Source organism: Grammomys surdaster, unplaced genomic scaffold, assembly GCF_004785775.1.
Source record: "Grammomys surdaster isolate TR1022 unplaced genomic scaffold, NIH_TR_1.0 125167, whole genome shotgun sequence".
Taxonomy (NCBI): domain Eukaryota; kingdom Metazoa; phylum Chordata; class Mammalia; order Rodentia; family Muridae; genus Grammomys; species Grammomys surdaster.
Window position 1 is genome coordinate 470,755 of NW_021620060.1, and position 18,927 is coordinate 489,681.

General features: G+C 38.8%; 1 protein-coding gene and 1 pseudogene across 2 annotated transcripts in view; one reads left to right on the forward strand and one right to left on the reverse strand.

Moving 5' to 3' along the window:
• Slc9c1 (solute carrier family 9 member C1) overlaps positions 1 to 14,000 on the reverse strand; it is a 75,280-nt gene extending 61,280 nt beyond the window's left edge. Inside the window, exons 1-7 of one of the 2 annotated variants that reach the window (XM_028785241.1) lie at positions 13,883 to 14,000; positions 10,119 to 10,374; positions 8,968 to 9,068; positions 7,092 to 7,220; positions 5,755 to 5,920; positions 2,866 to 2,991; positions 1,712 to 1,873 (exon numbers count right to left, since the gene is read on the reverse strand). In XM_028785241.1, coding sequence (XP_028641074.1) covers positions 1,712 to 1,873; positions 2,866 to 2,991; positions 5,755 to 5,920; positions 7,092 to 7,220; positions 8,968 to 9,068; positions 10,119 to 10,266 — 832 coding nt within the window. In that variant the 5' untranslated portion in view covers positions 10,267 to 10,374; positions 13,883 to 14,000. Of the gene's footprint in view, positions 1 to 1,711; positions 1,874 to 2,865; positions 2,992 to 5,754; positions 5,921 to 7,091; positions 7,221 to 8,967; positions 9,069 to 10,118; positions 10,375 to 13,882 lie in introns of those variants that run through there. The other variant, XM_028785242.1, reaches the window with a different exon arrangement.
• A 1,919-nt stretch (positions 14,001 to 15,919) lies between these two features.
• On the forward strand, positions 15,920 to 18,094 carry LOC114637071 (annotated as a pseudogene).
• The last annotated feature ends 833 nt before the right edge of the window (positions 18,095 to 18,927 follow it).

Sequence of the window (18,927 nt, forward strand, 5' to 3'; positions counted from 1 at the left end):
GGCAGAGAGAGGCAGAGAGAGGCAGAGAGAGGCAGAGAGAGGCAGAGTGGCAGAGGCAGAGGAGCTCCATGAGCTCAAAGCCAGCCTGGCCTGTACATCATATTCCAGGTCAGCTACATCTACATATTGAGCCACTGCCTCACAACCAAGACCCAAAACAAAGCATCAAAAGTAAAATAATAACTAAAATAAAGGATGAAGGACAATTTTTAAACTGGAATTTACTTTAGGACAAACTTTAAATTTGCCTGGAAAGAAATAATTTGGTAAGCTTTGGACTACGGGATGAGAGTCAAGAAACAGCCACTAGCATATACACATGCTCAATAAATATTTACATTGAAGACAAACAGCAGAAATGAGTCAGGAAAGATGAAGACACGAGGAAACAGAGGGAGTCATCGGATCTGACAGAATCATGAGCCATATAGGATGACTTTGTTGTGAGTTTCCCAGAAGTGACTGTGCATTTAGGCAAACACTGAGGAAGTCGTGAGGAAGGAAATGCTGGGCATTTCAATGAGTCCTGAGGTGCTTGAGTTTGCAAAAAAGTTTTGTAGAGTTTGGGGATTTTAAATAATTGAGTCAAAATTCTTTTTAGGAATAATCCTTTTGCTCAGCAAACTCTCATATATCTCTCAATACACACAGTCACACGTGTCACTCTGAAATGGGATTGCACAGCAGTTCAGGATCCCTATTGATCTAATTAATTAATACACCTTAAAATATGTGTTCTTAAAGTTAAGAAATATTCTGGATATACCACTCTCACTTAAGTTCCTCACACATACATATTTGGCTCAGTTCTGGGTCACTCTATCTATTTGATTTACTTAGGAATTTTATGTTTCAAAAACTACATCTTAACTGCTATAGACTTACTAAATGCTTTGAGATTTGTCTAATAGGGGATGTTCTTCACATAAAGTACCTACTTCTTCAAGAATTTCTAAATAGAAGTCTTTCTCCGTGGTAATTTATTCAAATCCTATAGATCTTAGCAACCTTTGTATTTTTCTGTGTAAGTCCAGACTCTGTAAGTTTATGCCTTAATAGTTTATCAAATTTTGCCAATGTAAAACCATCAGAATTTCCATCAGATATGAACGGCTTAGAGCAGGGTTTCTCAACCTGTGGGTCACAACTTCTTTGCAGGAGTGTTCATAGATCAGATATCTTTTATATTAGATATTTACGTCACAATTTATAATAGTAGCAAAGTTACAGTTATGAAGTACCAACAAAAATAATTTTATGGTTGGGAGTCACCATAGCATGGGAAACTGTAATAGAGAGTTGCAGCATTAAGAAGGCTGATAACCACTGTCTCAGCAAATGATATGCAGCTTGTTCTGATGAGTAAGCTTCTTTCTATATCATGTAAGCTAAGGACGTAACTCATTTTTATACTCATAGCTTTTGTACAACTGGTTATGAAACTCTTTAGAGATGACCCAATAAAGTATGATCACAATTGTGGCTTTGTCAAACTCCTCTTTGTTTTATAATAGTATTGGCTTTCTATACTTGGGTACATTGTTTTCTGTGTACAGGTGTTCACATTTTTAAAATTTTTGATATAGCATTTGAACAAAAATATTTTACTTAAAAAATCACAAAAATTTTCATAGTTATCTATTCTTTGAGGGCATTTTTACATCTACCCCTTCTGTGTAATTTAAAGTAAAGCATGAGACCTCCTACTTACAAACATAGAAGATGAGATATAGAACTGAGAAGATGAAAGTGATGTGGTTGACGTCATCACCAAAGATGGTAGCCATCCATAACTGAATCACTTTTGTAATTAGGATTCCAGTGCAGAAGCTTCCAACAAGATACGAAAAAGCTGTAGACATGACCTTATGGACTACAAGAAAATAGAGAAATGAAAACCGTTCATAGAACTCACTTGGCCTTCATGTTAAATGATGTTCTAGTCAATTTTTTATTCTGTCATGATTAATATTAGCTCTGTTAAAATGAACATCAGAGTACAAGTATCCCTTCAAGATATGGAGTTTATGGACTATATGTTAGTCCTGTTTGTAGTCTCTTAAAGACCCTTCCTTAAGGATCCTATAGCTGAATTAATTTATACCAATGGTCTCTTGTATGGAGGGTTTGTAGGGAGGATAGTGAAGGAGGAAATGATGTAACTATATCATAATCTCAAAGATAAAAGAAATGAGATTTAAAATGTTATTCTTTTATTATTTTATGTGGAAGTATGTTTTGTCTACATATATGTCTGTGCACTATGTGTGTACCTAGAGTCTGAGTTTGAGAAGAGAGTGTTGTATCTCCTGCAACTAGATTTACAAATGATTGTGAGCCAACATGTCGGTGCTAGGAACAAAACCTAGGTTCTCTGGAAGAACTGGCAGTGTTCTTAACTAAGGAGCCACTCCTACAGTCCCATATCCAGTATTTCTTTGTTATTATATATGCCATTTCAATAGGTTTTAATAGAGGCGATATCTTATTGTGTGCCTTGTTTGTATTTCCATAATAATTGATGATGTTTGTGGCTGATGCATATCATATCAGTCCTTTCATGGTGTTTCCCTTTATGATGGTCTGCAACCTTCTGCAACCACAAGCCAACATCAATATTTCCTCACATGCGTTTTTCATAATACAGGATTATTTGGCAGAGGAATATAGAAGTAAATAGAACATGATCTCTGCCCAGTCAATCTGCAGAATAACAGCAACAGTGAGAAAGCATGCTACATGCAGGTCGTGTCACCCTGCCAACACTTGCTGCTTTCTATATCCGTAATTTATAAGAAGGTACAACATTCATGAGCACTTTAAGGAAACTATTCACCTTTTAAGATGTTAGAAAAATATCCTTACCTAGGGTACTGTTCACATTCTTTGACTTGAAGCTGATCTGCACAACACCATTATATATAACTAAGGATATCACTGACGTCAGTAGACTCTCCCCATTAATTAAATTTGTGAGGCTTCTAGAAAGACCTACACATGTCAAAGAAGATAAAACTGCATCAATATTAAAGAATAAAATTATATTAGCATGAGTTAACCACGAGTTCTCATCTTCTTGACACTCTTCCTCCAGGTCCCCGCCTTTTGTGGATTTCTCCAATCTAACCGTTTTCTACCTAAAAGACACACATTTTTATGACACAGAAAACCCAATTCTAGGCCTGTTCTTAGCTATGGATTTGTGTCACCTAAGCAATTGTCATGGTGGGAAAAAACAAGTAAATTTATTTATTTACCAACTCTAAGACTCTACCATCTTAATAAAATATTAAATTAACTATAGTCCATTAAGTTTAGGTAATAAACAGATTTTGCTTTAAGCCACCACATTTGGGGTGTTCATTCGTCAGCAAAACTTACTATTGTATAATTGCTCCAGTTCATAAAATACAGCTAGGTAAGCAAGCATGACAGTTTGAAAATGAATAACAAATTTGGAGTCAAGGAAAACAAAAACAAAAATAAACCTCAAGAAGACAGTGTAAATGTATGTCCTGTATGGGCATGCACTCAACTCCCTAGGCAGACTGGGTTCTTGTGAATAATGAACAACTATATATGACTTATACAAGTACATAAACAAAAAAAATCATGTTTACAGAGTTTAAAAATATATAGAGGATATAGACACTGTACACTCAGTATACTACTTGTATACAAGCATGAAGACCTGAGCTGTATTTCCTGAACCCATGTGAAAAATCTGGCTATCTGCACCTGTAACTGCAGCACTGGGAAGGCAGAGGGAGACAGCCAGTTCTCTGCTTCCCTGACTGACCAGCCAAGCCAAACTTGTGAGCTTCTGTAGTGAAAGATCTTGACTCACACACTGTGAAAGAAAATCAGGAGGATGATTTCTGAGGTTCTTCTCAGTCCTTACACATGCATGCCCACTTGTGCCTCAGCTGCATATACCCATGTACTCACAAGCACAAAATCTTGCTTTTCAAGACCAAGCAAAATGCTGCTAAGAGAAAGACACCTTTTACAAATATTTTTGAAAGACTCAACTTTAGAAGAATAGCAAAATTCCAAAACTAATAGCAAGATGTCCAGTATTTATGAGATCAGTCTTCCAAGATACACTGAGTAGATTATTGTGATTTTTAAAAAGACAAGGAAAAATTCAGTGGAATACTAGATTACAAGGTTCAGAGATTAAAATAGGTCCAGTATTGGACTCTCCATGACATTAAAATGTACATCTTTTGAGTGGAAAATGTCTAGACTGGTGAAATCCACAAGAGGTAGGGACCTGGAGGAAGAATGTCAAGAAAATGAGGACCCATGGTTAATGATGTAGTCTAGCTTGCTTTAATTTGGAGACAGTATTTCCTTTGTTGCTCAGGCTGGCCTTGAACTCATGCTTCTTCTGCTTCAGTCTCCCATGTTCTAAGATTCCCAGTATGTACTATCCAGCTAAGCATATTATTTTAAAGTCTCTCATGAGGTATAGCACAATGGTAGAACAGTTATTTACCATGCTGCAAAACCTGAATTCCATTCTGAGTATCACAGAATGAAGGCATACAATGAACACATTCTCCCTTTACCATCTTAATCTCCTTATTCTTAAGACTCAGCTTTCCTTTCTTCATGTATTTACACTTGACATGTCTCTCATATTTTACTTCTATTTGTTAAGAGCATCCCTGTTGCATTTATCTGGCTATAGAGTAGAAGTTAAATTGACAAGAATATGTGCGTGTTGTTAGTGTGCATATGTATGTGTGTGTGGGGGGGAGGTATTCATGATTAATCCATATTAATAGTTGATCTAAAATAAAATTTCTATTATCTATTATTAAAAAGTGATTGAATAGCAGAACTGGGTCATTTTTCCTGTATAAAAATCTGTATTATTTTGCTTTTCTGAGTAATTTAACCTAATATTTTACTGCTTTTATCCCTATGGTCTATTTAATTTTTTTCCAATAAGTTTTTATTCACTCTACATCTCTTTCACAGCCCCACTCTCTCCTCTCCTCCCAGACACAACCTTACAATCCTTCCCCTTGTTGCTCCCTCTTCTTCTCCTCAGAGAAGGGAGAGGCCTTCCCTTGGGTACCACCCCACCCTGGGACAGCTAGCCCCAGCAGGACTAGTTACACCCTCTCCAACTAAATCCTAACCAGGCAGTCCAGCATGGGAAGAGGATCTAATGGCAAGGAACAGAGTCTGAGATGATCCCTGCTCCACTTCTTAGGAATCCCACATGAAGACCATGCTGCAAGTTTGTTACAAATGTTTGGTCTGTTCTAAATAGTATATACCACAACAATTCTATGGTGTGTGATTTTATTGTTTGCTATTCTTCTGGCTTATGATTGATGCTGACAGTGACTACAAAGGGCATTTTAAATGACATTATCCTATTGACTGTTTTCAAAGGATAATAAATATTGAGCAAAAGAAAATGGACTACAGTGTGTACATTAATAATGTGCTGGTCCAAACTGTTCTGTCGGTACGAGGGGGATACTTGTATGACCCTAGTCTGTGATGGGAAACTGCTCTTTTTAGATGCAAGATAAGCTCCTCACTGGTCTTTCCTTCTCTCCTAAGCATCACTTGCAGAACATGTGCCAGTCCTCCATATCTCCCAGCCCCTTCCCACACCACTGCATGTGGCAAAATCCATCTCTAACAAAGGATCTTAATATGAAGATGACTTAGCTACAAAATATGTTCTCACTTTAGGAGGGGAAACGAGAAAAGAAAGGAGGTGCTTACCAAGGTCTCTTATGGAGGCTGAAGTAAGCATGGGATCCGAACTTATAAGAACAGCTGAAAAGAGTAACCAGGGAACGGTCTTCAAAGATAGTTTATTCACGGACTGCAGATACCAAAGTATTAAGGTGTAATTAATCATAAATCCAGGAATTGTAATTAGTAGTATCTGCAAAAACATTTGGTGGTAGAGAGATCAGATCTCTTTTGCATTCTATGTTGAAAAGCAGAAGATCAGAGGGCTGGCTAGCAGTTGGTTAGCTCACTTTGCTAGAGAAACACCCCCCACCCCCACTTCCCACCTAAAAAGAGATACAAGAAGTGGCCGAGCATAAGTCTTCTGGGTCAACATATACCATAGCTCTCTGAAGCTACTGCTCTCCCATCCCCTGTGCCTCCTGGTCAATTGTCTGAACTCAGTGTGCCTGGTTTTAAGTCAAAATGCATTGCTTCTGATGGTGTTTAGGCCAGAGCCTTCTATTTACAGAACTACTTTTGAGAACTTTGGAAGATGTATATGTACAGCTTGTGACCAGGTGAGTTTTATCTCAATGGCTTTCGTTAATAGAGCCCTTGCTTCTCGGTATTCAGATTTGGGTTACGCTTGCTTCTATGAGTCTCCCTCTAAGCTTTCTCTGTTCCCAGCAGATGTAGCTTTAGATAGTAGGGATTTAAAACTGGACATTGTTCATCAAATTCCTTCTTCCTTGAGACAATACACTTCATAGTCACGTCACATTCTTACAGATTCCCAGAGCTAAAATGATAATTGGTATCATATTTTGCCAGTAAAATAGTCAGAATTGTTTCTTTTCTCCAGCTTTTCCATGAGCTTCCAATACACTAGAACACTGCCAATATGTGTGTGATGGTTTGTATATGTTTGGCCCAGGGAGTAGCACTACTAGGAAGTATAGCCTTGTTGGAGTAGGTGTGTCACTGTGAGTGTGGGCTATAAGACCCTAATCCTAGCTACCTGGAAGTCAGTATTCTGCTAGCAGCCTTCAGATGAAGATGTAGAACTCTCAGCCCTGACTGTGCCATGCCTGTCTGGATGTTGCCATGTTCCCACCTTAATGATAATGGACTGAACCTCTGAACCTGTAAGCCAGCCCCAATTAAATGTTGTCCTTATTAGAGTTGCCTTGGTCATGGTGTCTGTTCACAGTACTAAAACCCTAACTAAGACAATCTGTTTTTTTTTTTTTTTCGTTCTAGATTCACCACTCTGATATGCTTTTCCTATCCTCTTTATTTTCTATTTTGGGATTAAAATATATAAACTGAAAATAATTAACATGGTTAGTGAATGGAGAGTAATATAGAATCAGAACCGTTACCTGCCAAAATAACTTCTGAAGCATGTATATATCCATGTCAAATGCAACATTAAAGATAATTACTGGTGTAAAAATGCCAAAAAACATGTCTGGATCCATCCACTGTATGGCATCTGCATATATCTGGATCTACTCATATAAAATTGGTTAGTCACACATATTTACCCTTTGTTAACATACAACACATGCCAGAGACTCTTTCCCTAGCAACAGAGAAAGAAAGTTTCAGAAAAATACAACATAGTATGGAATTGAAGACTTATTCTGTTGGGTTATACACAACTTCCCATCTGTTTAGCAGATGAAAACACATAACAGAGAAAAATTGATACACATCCCTGAGCCCTTCTCAGAGAGAGGATAGAGGAAACACATTGACACAGGTAGTAAAGACCATATAGTGGATTTACAGGAACAAAAGAGAAGGAAAGTATTTTAAGTAAGTGGTTTCTTACACATAAGAATCTACAAATGAATAAATGATCCTATGAATTCCAAGGAGCTAAGAAAAAGCCATATTTAATCAATATCTGTGAAAAATGAGAAGACTAGTTGGAACAGAGATAAAGAAGTTCACGTGAGTAGTGAAATAGTTGGGAGGGGCATCTTTCCTGATACTAGTAGACATCAGCAGGTTCTATTAGGAACATTCATCTGGTTTATCTTTCTTCTGTGGTGCATATTTCAGCTGGCCTCCAAGGCTTTAGCCTATGCTATCAGGGTTTTGAGAACAGGCACAAGATAAAGTTCGCACTTCCGTAATTGCTGTTCTTCTGAAAGTCCTTTATCTCGGGTCCAGTTCTTTGCTTTATCTCAGAAACTGGAACTGTGGCAGGCTGGCTTATTAGCCTGCAGAGTCCTATGTTAGGCTACAGTTCTTGAAAGAAGATATCTTCCCTTGGTGGAGATTTTGGAAGGACTTAAAGTTGCATTTATTTAAAAATAGGGATTAGATAAGTGAACAGTTCAGTTTTTGTCTTTGCACAGATAGACAGACTCTTTTAACATTACTGGCTATATCTGAAAAGTCCATCATTTTAAAGCAACTCTCACTGACTGCCTAAAGTGATCATTGACTAAATACAACCCTTGGGCTAAACCTGACTGGCTACTCATTTCATGTATAAAGTGTGAGACGGCTGTGCCTTTCATTACTGTATGGAGAAGGCCTTTAGTAGCAGAAACCAAGATCACAGAACCCGCACAAGGTAAACCATTCACATTGAGTCCTCTTACAAAAGAAGCTTTACCCCAAATGTCTGGATGCAAGTACGGTTTTAATGCATGAGAAATGCAGTCCACATTCCTTATAGTAAGTATTCTCCTCTGTCTACATGATCCCAACTGTTCCTAATGTCACTTCCTTGTCTAAATCTCATTTGTCATTTCCATTTCATGGAATAGGCTCAATTTATATTTCTTTATATATCTTATCCTATGCACCTTTTAGGGACAAGCATGTCTTATACAAAACGTATAAAACATTTTTAAACTGAGGCAACAGTATTGGATCACTACCAGAATTATCTTATTAACAGAATTGTCTTTCTGCCAGAATCCTATGATATAAATTTCATGCTATTTTCTTGGCCAAGTTCTTGTCTAGGATTCTGAATTCTGATCTATCCACAGTAGTTGTACCCATATTTACTTCCAGCAAGCTTTGTGCTTTCAGACTTTGGGCTCTGTTCTTTCAGCATGGTTATTTATTATCATTATCATTATCATTATCATTATCATTATTATTATTACAACAAGCATCCTTTTCTTATGAGTGGAAGGAGATCAGGGTTTTTTTTTTTTCAAAAAATCTTTAGCCTTCTTTGTGTTTATGTAACTCTTAGATATAATGTTGATATTCATTTATTATACATACCTGGGTAGATGCAAAACTCAGAATTTCAAAACAGCATCCAATTAAAAATAGTATCACAGGAAGAGGGATTGGAAAGTCTTTAAGATGCATGTTCAAAAATGCTGCAAAAAGTATACTCGTTACTGATAGACAATGTAAAATCTATACTCATTACAGATAGACAAGGTAATATCATATTTACTGACTTTTACTATTATGTTTTGCAATTTCTAAATATCAAAGAAGTATAATAGTATCTACTACTAATTACGGTTTACACGTGTTCAAGATCTTTATTCATGTTTAAAGAAACAAAACCAATGTCAACATTAGCTGATGGGATTCCTGCTTTATAACTTTTATGATGGATTGCATTTCTTTAGAGACTTTAGTAAAGTGCTTCTAGAAACCACTGGTTCTTAGGTCATATTTGCAATAGTTTTTATAACCACTATCATGGTTGTAAACCAAATTATGTTGGTTCTCCAGTAAAAGGATAATTAACTCTAACAAAACTCCTATCTTCGGAACAATGGAATGAGAATCTACCTATAATAACTAACTTGTAACTTCTATGGTTTTGTTTGCCATTTCTATGAAAAGGCAGTACATTTTCTTCCAGTTACTTTTTTTCTGACTCTTTTAGTATAATTTCTAAAGAGGTCAAAGAAAGTAAAGAAAAACATCATTTCCAGTTAGTTTCTTCCTTCTCCTTCTCCTTCTCCTCCTCCTCCTCCTCCTCCTCCTCCTCCTCCTCCTCCTCCTCCTTCTCCTCCTCCTTCTCCTCTTCCTTCTCTCCTTCCTCTTCCTCTTCCTCCTCCTCCTTCCCCATTTATAAAAGGTAAGTTTAGGTTTATCATTTAGGCAGTATTTCTGGAAGTTTCTATTCAGAACTATGATTCTTCTATCTCCTTCGATTGCTCTAGTTACTGAAAGCTAAGTCTGACCTAGTAGTAATTGTGCTATAAGTGTTGTAATCTGAGAGAGGTGAAGGGCACTGATGACACATCTCTTCCTAGGGATAGGTACTGTTTAACTCTTTCATTTATATTAAATGTATGAAACTAGGTATTAAATTCTAATTTCCTACCACTGTCACTTTCTTTAATTCTATATATCACTTACAAGATGCATTTATAGACTAGACTGAGGAGGGATGGGTGTTAGCTTACCTCCAATCGTACAGATTAAAGATAGTATCAGGATGATTTCAGGGAGGTCCTCGGGAGTGCTCAGAAACACACTTTTGAGAAGCTCCAGCCATGCATTACTCAGTTTGATATTGTGGGTCACAGTTAAATTCTCAAAATTGTCTTCCATTCCTGTGTTTAATTACAGTCAGTCTGCCTCAAGCTCTGTGTGTCTCTGAAAACTCATAGGGGATCAAAGAGAAAAGGCCTTTTCTTCTTGGTGTCTCCTAATGCTTTTCTAAAAGAAAAGAAAAATCACATATTTCTTCTTTAAGTATCTCAAGTCCTTACTCATCGCCTGTAAACATTACAAATGCCTCTTTCTGTGACACTTCCTACTGGAATGAAATGTAAAATGCAGAATCCCAGGTGATAGGGACTAGCCAGGAATGCTCTGTATCCATTCTCATTCCTGAGTGCTACCCAGACATTGCCCATTTTGAACCTGTTCAACTACGTAAAAGAATCCTTCACAGAACCCTTCTCCCTCCATTGAGACCACAAGCTACCACAGGTTATCCAACTGTTTGAGGAAATGAAAGAACCTTTGGACTTTCATGTTAATTTTAACTAGACTACAATTAACAAATCATGCTAATAGCAACCAAGACTTTCTTTTATCCCATGTGGAGCACCATTAGCCATGAGTCTGATAAGAGTTTAAAACAATGAACAATAGCCATATCTAGAAAACTTATCTCTTCCCAAGGTAAGACAGTTTTTCATCAGAGATCTTTAATTGCCTTTGAGAAATCTTATCTTGTGGGGTAGGGCAAGAACTACTCAAGCTCAGGTTGACCTCAAATGTGTGTGTGTGTGTTTATGTGTATATATACTTTTCTGGTTACAACAAACAATGTTTTGAAAAATAAATTAATGTTCAACTTGAAAATAAATATGTAAACAGAACAGTAAAATCACCCACATGAGTCTCACCCAGGGGATTTTCTATGCTTTCTTTAAACTGATGAGTTCATTCTCTTATAAGGATGCTGCATCCTGCTTTCTTCATGCTACTGTATCACTAGCATCAATAAGACTTGTATACAATATTTACAGTGACTGGACCACATGAGCACAAACTCTATGCTCAGGCTGCCTGGACACAGAGGTATGTCCAGCTTCTGCTTGTAGTTCAAAAGCCTGTTTTCTCCAACTCCATTTTTTTGTTTTCAAACGTGTTTAAGTTCCTACCCCATGTCACTCGGCTCTCTGAATTTATTATCCCCTGGGGAGCTATACTGATATTGACTAGTATGTCTGGAGATACCTAGATGTCTGAGTGATTTTAATATGTACCTATTTAACAATCGCTGTAACTCTACCTGTTCAAAGAAAATTGTTACTCAGTTTTCAGTCTTAAAGCTAAGCACTGATTTTGATTAGGTTTGTGACAAAGATGCCCACAATAATAAATGCATGTGTAGTTAGCAGGTTTTACTATTTGCAGCAGTTAGGGTAATGACTTACCATGTAGATCCAGTGTGTACCTTGGTAAAATGATGATACAGAGAATTTCATATAAGATTTGCAGTTTAAGAGATTTTGGAAAAGGTCTATGGGATGAAGATTCAGAAGAATCAGGGACAATAGTGTTATTTGGTATCTAAAAAAATTTTACTTATAGAGAGAGCAAATCTGAGTATATTACATTGTGATGTCATTTATAAAGAGCTTGTTGTTAAGTGAGAGTGGGGGTGTATGGCATCATAGGACTCACACAAGTATCTTGTTTCTGTCTCAATTCGTTGTTTTATTAATTAACTAAATAATTTTTGAGACAGGGTCTCACTATATAGATCTAGCTAGCCTCAAACTCATAGATATCTGCCTATCTCTGCCTCACAAGATCTGGAATGAAAGTTATGTGACATCACACCTGACCATTTTATGTGTAAACTTGATGTTCTGTGGAACTATTTGTGTCCAGTAGAACAACTTTCCCCAGCTAAGAGCACGTCAGTCTGGCTACTAGAACACTGAGCCCTAACTGTAAGGATGAGGCCAGATTTTAGAGTTAGTGTGTGCGTTCATCAAAGAATGTATTTTTTGATGTATTCTTCATGTATCAAGAGCTTGAGATAGGGCTTCAGGTCTTGCTTTGTATGCACAAAGCCTTGGGTTCAATCCTCAGCATAGCTTAAACAAACCAAGGTGACACATGCCTGTAATCCCAGCACTCAGGAGATGGAGGCAGGGGAATAAAAAGTTCAAGATCATCATTGGCCACATAGTAAATTTGAAGACAGAGCCTACCTTAAAGATAAAAAAAAAGACAAAACAAGACAGAGTTTGATATTGATCTGGAAATAGAGCAAAAAGCACTCAGCTATGTCTCTTGAGTAAGACACTCCATCTCAGCAGCAATGTGAATCACTTGGAAAGCTGAAAAGGAAAAAAAAAAGTCCTGATGCCTGGTTATTACCCTTAGAGGTGAATGCAATTGGTCTAGAGTGGTGTGTCTTGGGGCTTGGGAACTATACAAGTTCCGTTTTGACCCTCCCTGCTTGTGTTCCGAATTTAATACATCAGAGGGGTCTCAAGTTCTGAACTGCAGATTGGAACACATAGTCCCATAAACACTTTTCTCATTTCTCAAATCATTTTAAAACATTTAATTCTAATAAACCAGTTACAGAAAATTATATAATTATCTCAAGTTTTGATTATTGTTGAAATTTAGGGTTACCCCAAACTAAATTCAACACAATTTTTTAATGTGTTTATGATATGGTAAATACTTAGCTACAAACTTTGCAATGTTGGCTTAAAGTATACCAAATAGCCTTTCCCAAAAAGTCTCATCTTAAGTTGGCTTGTAAGTGCTAATATTACTATTCTTTAATATTTTAAAGATATGTATGCAAAAGCTACAGGAAGAACAACCAGATTTAAAATGCCATCAAAACTTCTTCAAAATAAATCAGCTTTATATATTTCAATAAATTTATGAGTCCAAGTTTCATTTTGAGAAAAATAATAATTTGCCTGTAAAATTTCAGACAATATTTCACCAATGAAATGTTTTGATTTTATTCTTGAGTGGAGATATTAATGTCCGCCCTATCAAAAATGGCATGTTGACCACCTTATCGGCTAGCCAACCAAAACTCAGAGAGATTCCATTTCTCATAGCATGGAAAGTTGCATTCATTCACTTTGTCTCTGAAAACTTTTTTTTCCATTACCATCTTGTAGGAAAGCTGAGATGAGACTCTGTCTCAGTGTGTGATGGGGTCCCTACTCATCTGACCAAGCTATGAAATACAAGCCTCACAATTGGGGTTGGATACAACTTGGGTTCCCAATGTTTGCTTAGTGAACTCTGAGCCATTAAACGGCCTTCCTACTCACTGACCATGAACAGGGAGGGAGTTCTACTCAGTAATGCTGGTAACTCATAACGAACAGCCCAGGTTCACAATCCTCCACCCCACTTTCTTTTAGGGCATGACTACTTGGTACCTCTCCAATAGGAAGTTATTATCCATTTGGTGGTGAGTAGTTTCTCAAGAACTGATATAAAAAGTTTAATGGTGGAGGGTCGAGGCAGAAATTCACCCTGAGGCAATTGATCTTAGGGAGAGTCTTTGGTTGTAATGAGAAAGGCACAAGAACCTAGATGGAGGAGTCAACTCTAAAGCTAAATGCTGTGGTTTCCTTTGATCCTCCAACAGAGGAGATTCAGAGACCAAGTACCAGTCAACTTCCAGAAAGAGAATCAACAGGAGGGCTCACCATCTCACCATCAGCGCACAGGAGTGTCCTGTAGAATGTGAGAAGTGGAGGCTAAGAAACTTCCTCTCACTCCACAACTGTCCAAAACCAACTGCAACCTCACTGACAGTTACTTGTTCCAAGCCCCGCCCCTGCCATGTGCCTACTGGCTGGAGGTTCATAACTCCTGACTTGATTGGCTCATAGAAACAGCATCCATTTTCTGTGTATTAAAGGCATTGAAACTTTTAAAGCTATTCTTATTTAGAAAAATAATGAGGGATTGAGAAAAGTATCCTCCAGTAAATTATTATTTACATTAAATGTAAATACAGTAAACGTATTATGTACATTTAAGCTGTGGTATAGTGGGTTTCTGGCTATGAACACACGGATAGTGTTTTCTCTACATTCAAGTAAAAGGAAGTATTCTGGATAGGATGAGGTTATAGATATTTTGAATGCAGAATTATTTGAAGCTTTTGGTTCTGGGAACAGAAGAATGCAATCAAGACAAGGAGTCTCTAAGCAGTGTGTTGCAAAATCCCTCAAAGCAGCTGTCAGCCCCTCCTTTCCACTCTAGCCTATAGTGTTTGTAAGATGCTTCAGTAGAAGCTGTCAAAAATGGCAGCACCATATCTCCTCAGTCTTCTGCAGTTGTCACAGGAACTATCCACAGTGGCAACATGTTTCCTGCCTCAGCAGGAACTGCCCCTCAAGAGCTGTCTGTCCACAGTAACACCTTTCCTGTCTCAGCCTACAGCTTCAGTGAAACACCACTACAGGAACTGTCTTTTCCAGCTGGAAAGCGGCAGCACCTCCCTTCCAGCCTCCCTGAGCAGCCCCACAGAGATGGCACCTTAGCCAAAACCTCCTGCTGTCAGAAAGATTTCCCACCTTAACCTATGGGCCTGATGCAGAGAAGGGGGGTTGAAAAAAGCCACTGTTCTCTGAGCTACCCAAGCTCAGGACTTAAAATGCCACCAATCCACATTCTGACAATCTCTTCCCTGAAAAGCTCGGCCCCTGAACAAATTGTATACAATCCCTGTCCAGTTCCCTGCTGTCTGCTTCCGGGAGCAGAGAGCAACCATCCTGGATTCATCCCTCAATACGTTGGACCTTCCAATAAATCTCTTCCATGAGATTTGCTGCTAGGTACGACTCTTTCATCAGAAGAAGCAAGAAGCAATGAAGAGAAGAAGGGAAGGAGCTAAGAAATGAGGCAGGGCTTGAGGCTCCTGGACTCTTCAGCTCAACTGGGGATTCCCTCCCCTGGCAGCTGCAGTGCCTTTGAGGAGGAGGCTTCTCCCCAGAGCCGGGTGGTTCCTGGGACACTGTGTCTCAGGACGCCTTCTTTCAGAGCTGTGTGGTTCTTGGGCTTCTGAATTCCAGGATACCTTTTTGTCCGAGTAGAAACACACTATTTATACATTCTTGCTTATATTTGTCAGTGTTCTCTTGAGGAACAGAACCTGTAGTATATTCTAATTTAGGCTAGTAGAGATTCAAAACATTCATCACAGTATTCTAAGAAAAGATTTTGGGAGAAAGTTTGTAATGCTATCAAACTCTAGGTCATTTGACATGTTCTGACTCACACGATATTTTTGGGAGCCTAGGAGAAGGAATGAACAGAGAAACGAGAGACTGGAAACTGCAGAGGAGGCCCCTTTACATTGTCCTTGTGGATGTGTGAGAAGCATTCCTAGCCTTATACCTCCTGACAGCTCCAAACAACAGGAAGTCATTGAAGGGAATTATCTCCACAAGTTAACAGTGTAAACCCATTTTCGCAGTTGGTCAAAGAAACCACGAAAGGATTTTAAACCAGATAAACTACTTATAAAGTTTTAAAGAAATAAAAGTTTAAGATTATTTCGACTAAGCATTTAAGTGGAAATTATAAGGATTGATTGACTTTCTTCTATTAAAGATAGAATTATAAAGATAGATATCCTTCTTCTATAAAGATAGAATAGGGGGAAACACAGCCTGAGCAAGGGACAGGCTGTGGGACTGCCGCGTGCCTGGCCCCGCTCGCCTGTGCCTGCCTCCAGCCTGCCATGCCCGGCTTTGACTACAAGTTTCTGGAGAAGCCCAAGCAGCAGTAGCTGTTCCCACTGTGTGGGAAACCCGAGCCTGAGCAGGTATCTACCTGCGGCCACTGCTTCTGCCACACCTGCCTGCAGGCATTCCTCAGTGAATGAGTCTTCAAATGTCCTGAGGACCAGCTTCCTCTGGACTATGCAAAGATCTACCCAGACACTGAGCTGGAGGCTTGGCTATATGCTGCATCCACAGTGAGGAGAGCTGCTGCTGGAGTGGACTATTTCGCCATCTACAGGACCACTTAAACACTTGTAGCTTCAACATTGTCCCCTGCCAGAATTGCTGCCTGGCCAAGATGAGCCGGTGTGACCTGCCAGCCCACCTGCAGCAGGACTGCCCTAAGCACAGCCTCCAATGTGAATTTTGTGTCTGTGACTTCAGTGGGGAGGCCTATGAGAGTCATGGGGATGTGTGGCCCCAAAAGAGTGTGTGCTGTGAGAACAAATGAGGTGACTTGTCGGCCCAGCATGCCACTTCTGGGTGCCCCGAGTTGTCACAAGCCATAATGGGACAAGCTAATAACTAGCAAGTGATCATCCTGAAATGGCTTGCCTTTGATTATTATATAATCTGTGACTAATGATTTATTATAGATGCTAGGACAGAAGATAAAATATTGCCTGAGTTTATCTATACAAAACTTCACTAATAACTTAGTTATAGTTTTACACCTTCGGTGAACCTGTGGAGCTAGATAGGTGATGAATGTTTAGTCACAAAATTACTCCTAATGGATATGCATGTAAACAGTCTCTGTTGTAAACTTCTATTTCAATTTATGATGTGGTTTTTGATGTGAACTGTGATGAACTTTGTAACATGTGATCATGTATTCTGAAAGATGTATAAGTACTGAAGACAAAGACAAAGGTAGTAGTTAGTTCATTCATCCTTTCCTTTCCTTTTCCTCTGCCTAAATTTTTTCCCTTAGAATTTTTCCCTTATTAGAATGTTTTCCATTTGCCCACTTAGGACCTTTCCATTTTTCCCATTAGATAGCGTTCATAGTAAACTTTTTACATTTAGTAATAAACTCTATAATAACTTCTCTAAGTGTCTTTTCTTCCTGCGACCTCAGACTAGCAGGCATAAGTTAGAGTCCAGCAGTTCCTACTGAGATAGTGCAAAGGCTATTTACTTAATCCTTTGCTGGTTTTAGGATGAGGTGGTAAGTGATAAAAACTGCAGTTTCTGGCTTCAAAGTATCACAAAAGGCAAGTCAGCTACAGTAGCATTGTAACTTAGATAAGTAAACTTTTATTATACAGCAACCCTAAATATCTCCTATGACAAAGTCTTACCCCAGAATCTCGTAAGACCAAGTCTTACCTCCACTGATGCTCTTCCCCCTCAGCTCCCTCAAGAAGAACCGACAAGAAGAAGAAAGAAAAAGATACCCCGCCCCCCAAGCCGGGGCTGGCCCCTAGCACCAAGTGTACTGAGCCTTATGCCTACTGTACCAAGGAGTTTATGACTCCATCCACAGCCACCAGTACAGGTGCCCATGCCTGCCTGTTCCCTGCTCCAATCAATGTGGAGTAGGCACTGTGGATCAGGAGGACCTGCCTACCCATCTGAAGGATAGCTGCAGCACTGCCTTTGTGTTCTGCCCTTTCAAAGAGTCTGGCTATAAAGACAGGTGCCCTAAGCTGACAATGGGATGTCATGTGGAGGAGAGCGTAAAGCCATATCTGGCTATGATGTGTGCCCTTGTGAGCTGGCAGTGGCAGAGCTGCAGGAGCTGTGGAGAGAGCTGGAAGAGCTATCCATAGGCAGTGATGGAGTGCTCATCTGGAATATTGGCAGCTATGGGTGTTGCCCAGAAGATGCCAAGGCCAAGACTAACCTGGAGTGCTTCAGCCCCTTCTTCTATACACATAAGTACTGTTACAAGTTGCAGGTTTCTACATTCCTTAAGGGCAATGGCAGTGGTGAGGACACACCTCCGTCTATATTCATGTGTTGCCAGGTACCTTTGACAATCTCCTTGAGTGGCCCTTTGCCCTTGGAGGTCACTTTCTCCCAGCTAGATTTGTGACCCAGATTTGGCTAAGCCACAGCATGTCACTGAGACCTTCCACCCTGATCCAAACTTGATGAACTTCCAGAAAAACAGGATTCAGAATTAAAATCACTTCTCATGATGATGATAGAGGACTTTAAGAAGGACATAAATAACTCCCTTAAAGAAGTACAGGAGAACAAAGGTAAGCAGGTAGAATTCCTTAAAGAGGAAACACAAAAATCCCTTAAAGAAATGCAAGAAAACACAACCAAACAGGTGAAGGAATTGAACAAAATCATCCAGGATCTAAAAATGGAAATAGAACCAATAAATAAATCTCAAAGGGAGACTATCCTGGAGATAGAAAACCTAGGAAAGAGATCAGGAGTTGTAGATGCAAGCATCACCAACAGAATACAAGATATAGAAGAGAGAATCTCATGTGCAGAAGGTACCATGGAAAACATTGACACAATTGTCAAAGAAAATGCAAAATGAAAAAGCTCCTAACCCAAAACTTCCATGAAATCCAGGACACAATGAGAAGAATTAACCTAAGGATAACAGGTATAGATAAGAGTGAAGATTTCCCAACTCAAATGGCTAGTAAATATCTTCAACAAAATTATAGGGGAAAACTTCCCTAACCTAAAGAAAGAAATGGCCATGAACATACAAGAAGCATACAGAACTCCAAATAGACTAGACCAGGAAAGAAATTCCTCCTGTCACATAATAATCAAAACATCAAATGCAAAAAACAAAGAAAAAATACTAAAAACAGTAAGGGAAAAAGGTAAAGTAACATATAATGACAGACCTATAAGAATTACACCAGACTTCTCACCAGAGACTATAAAAGTCAGAAGATTCTGGACTGATATCATACAGACCCTAAGAGAACACAAATGCCAGTCCAGACTACTATACCCAGCAAAACTCTCAATTACCATAAAC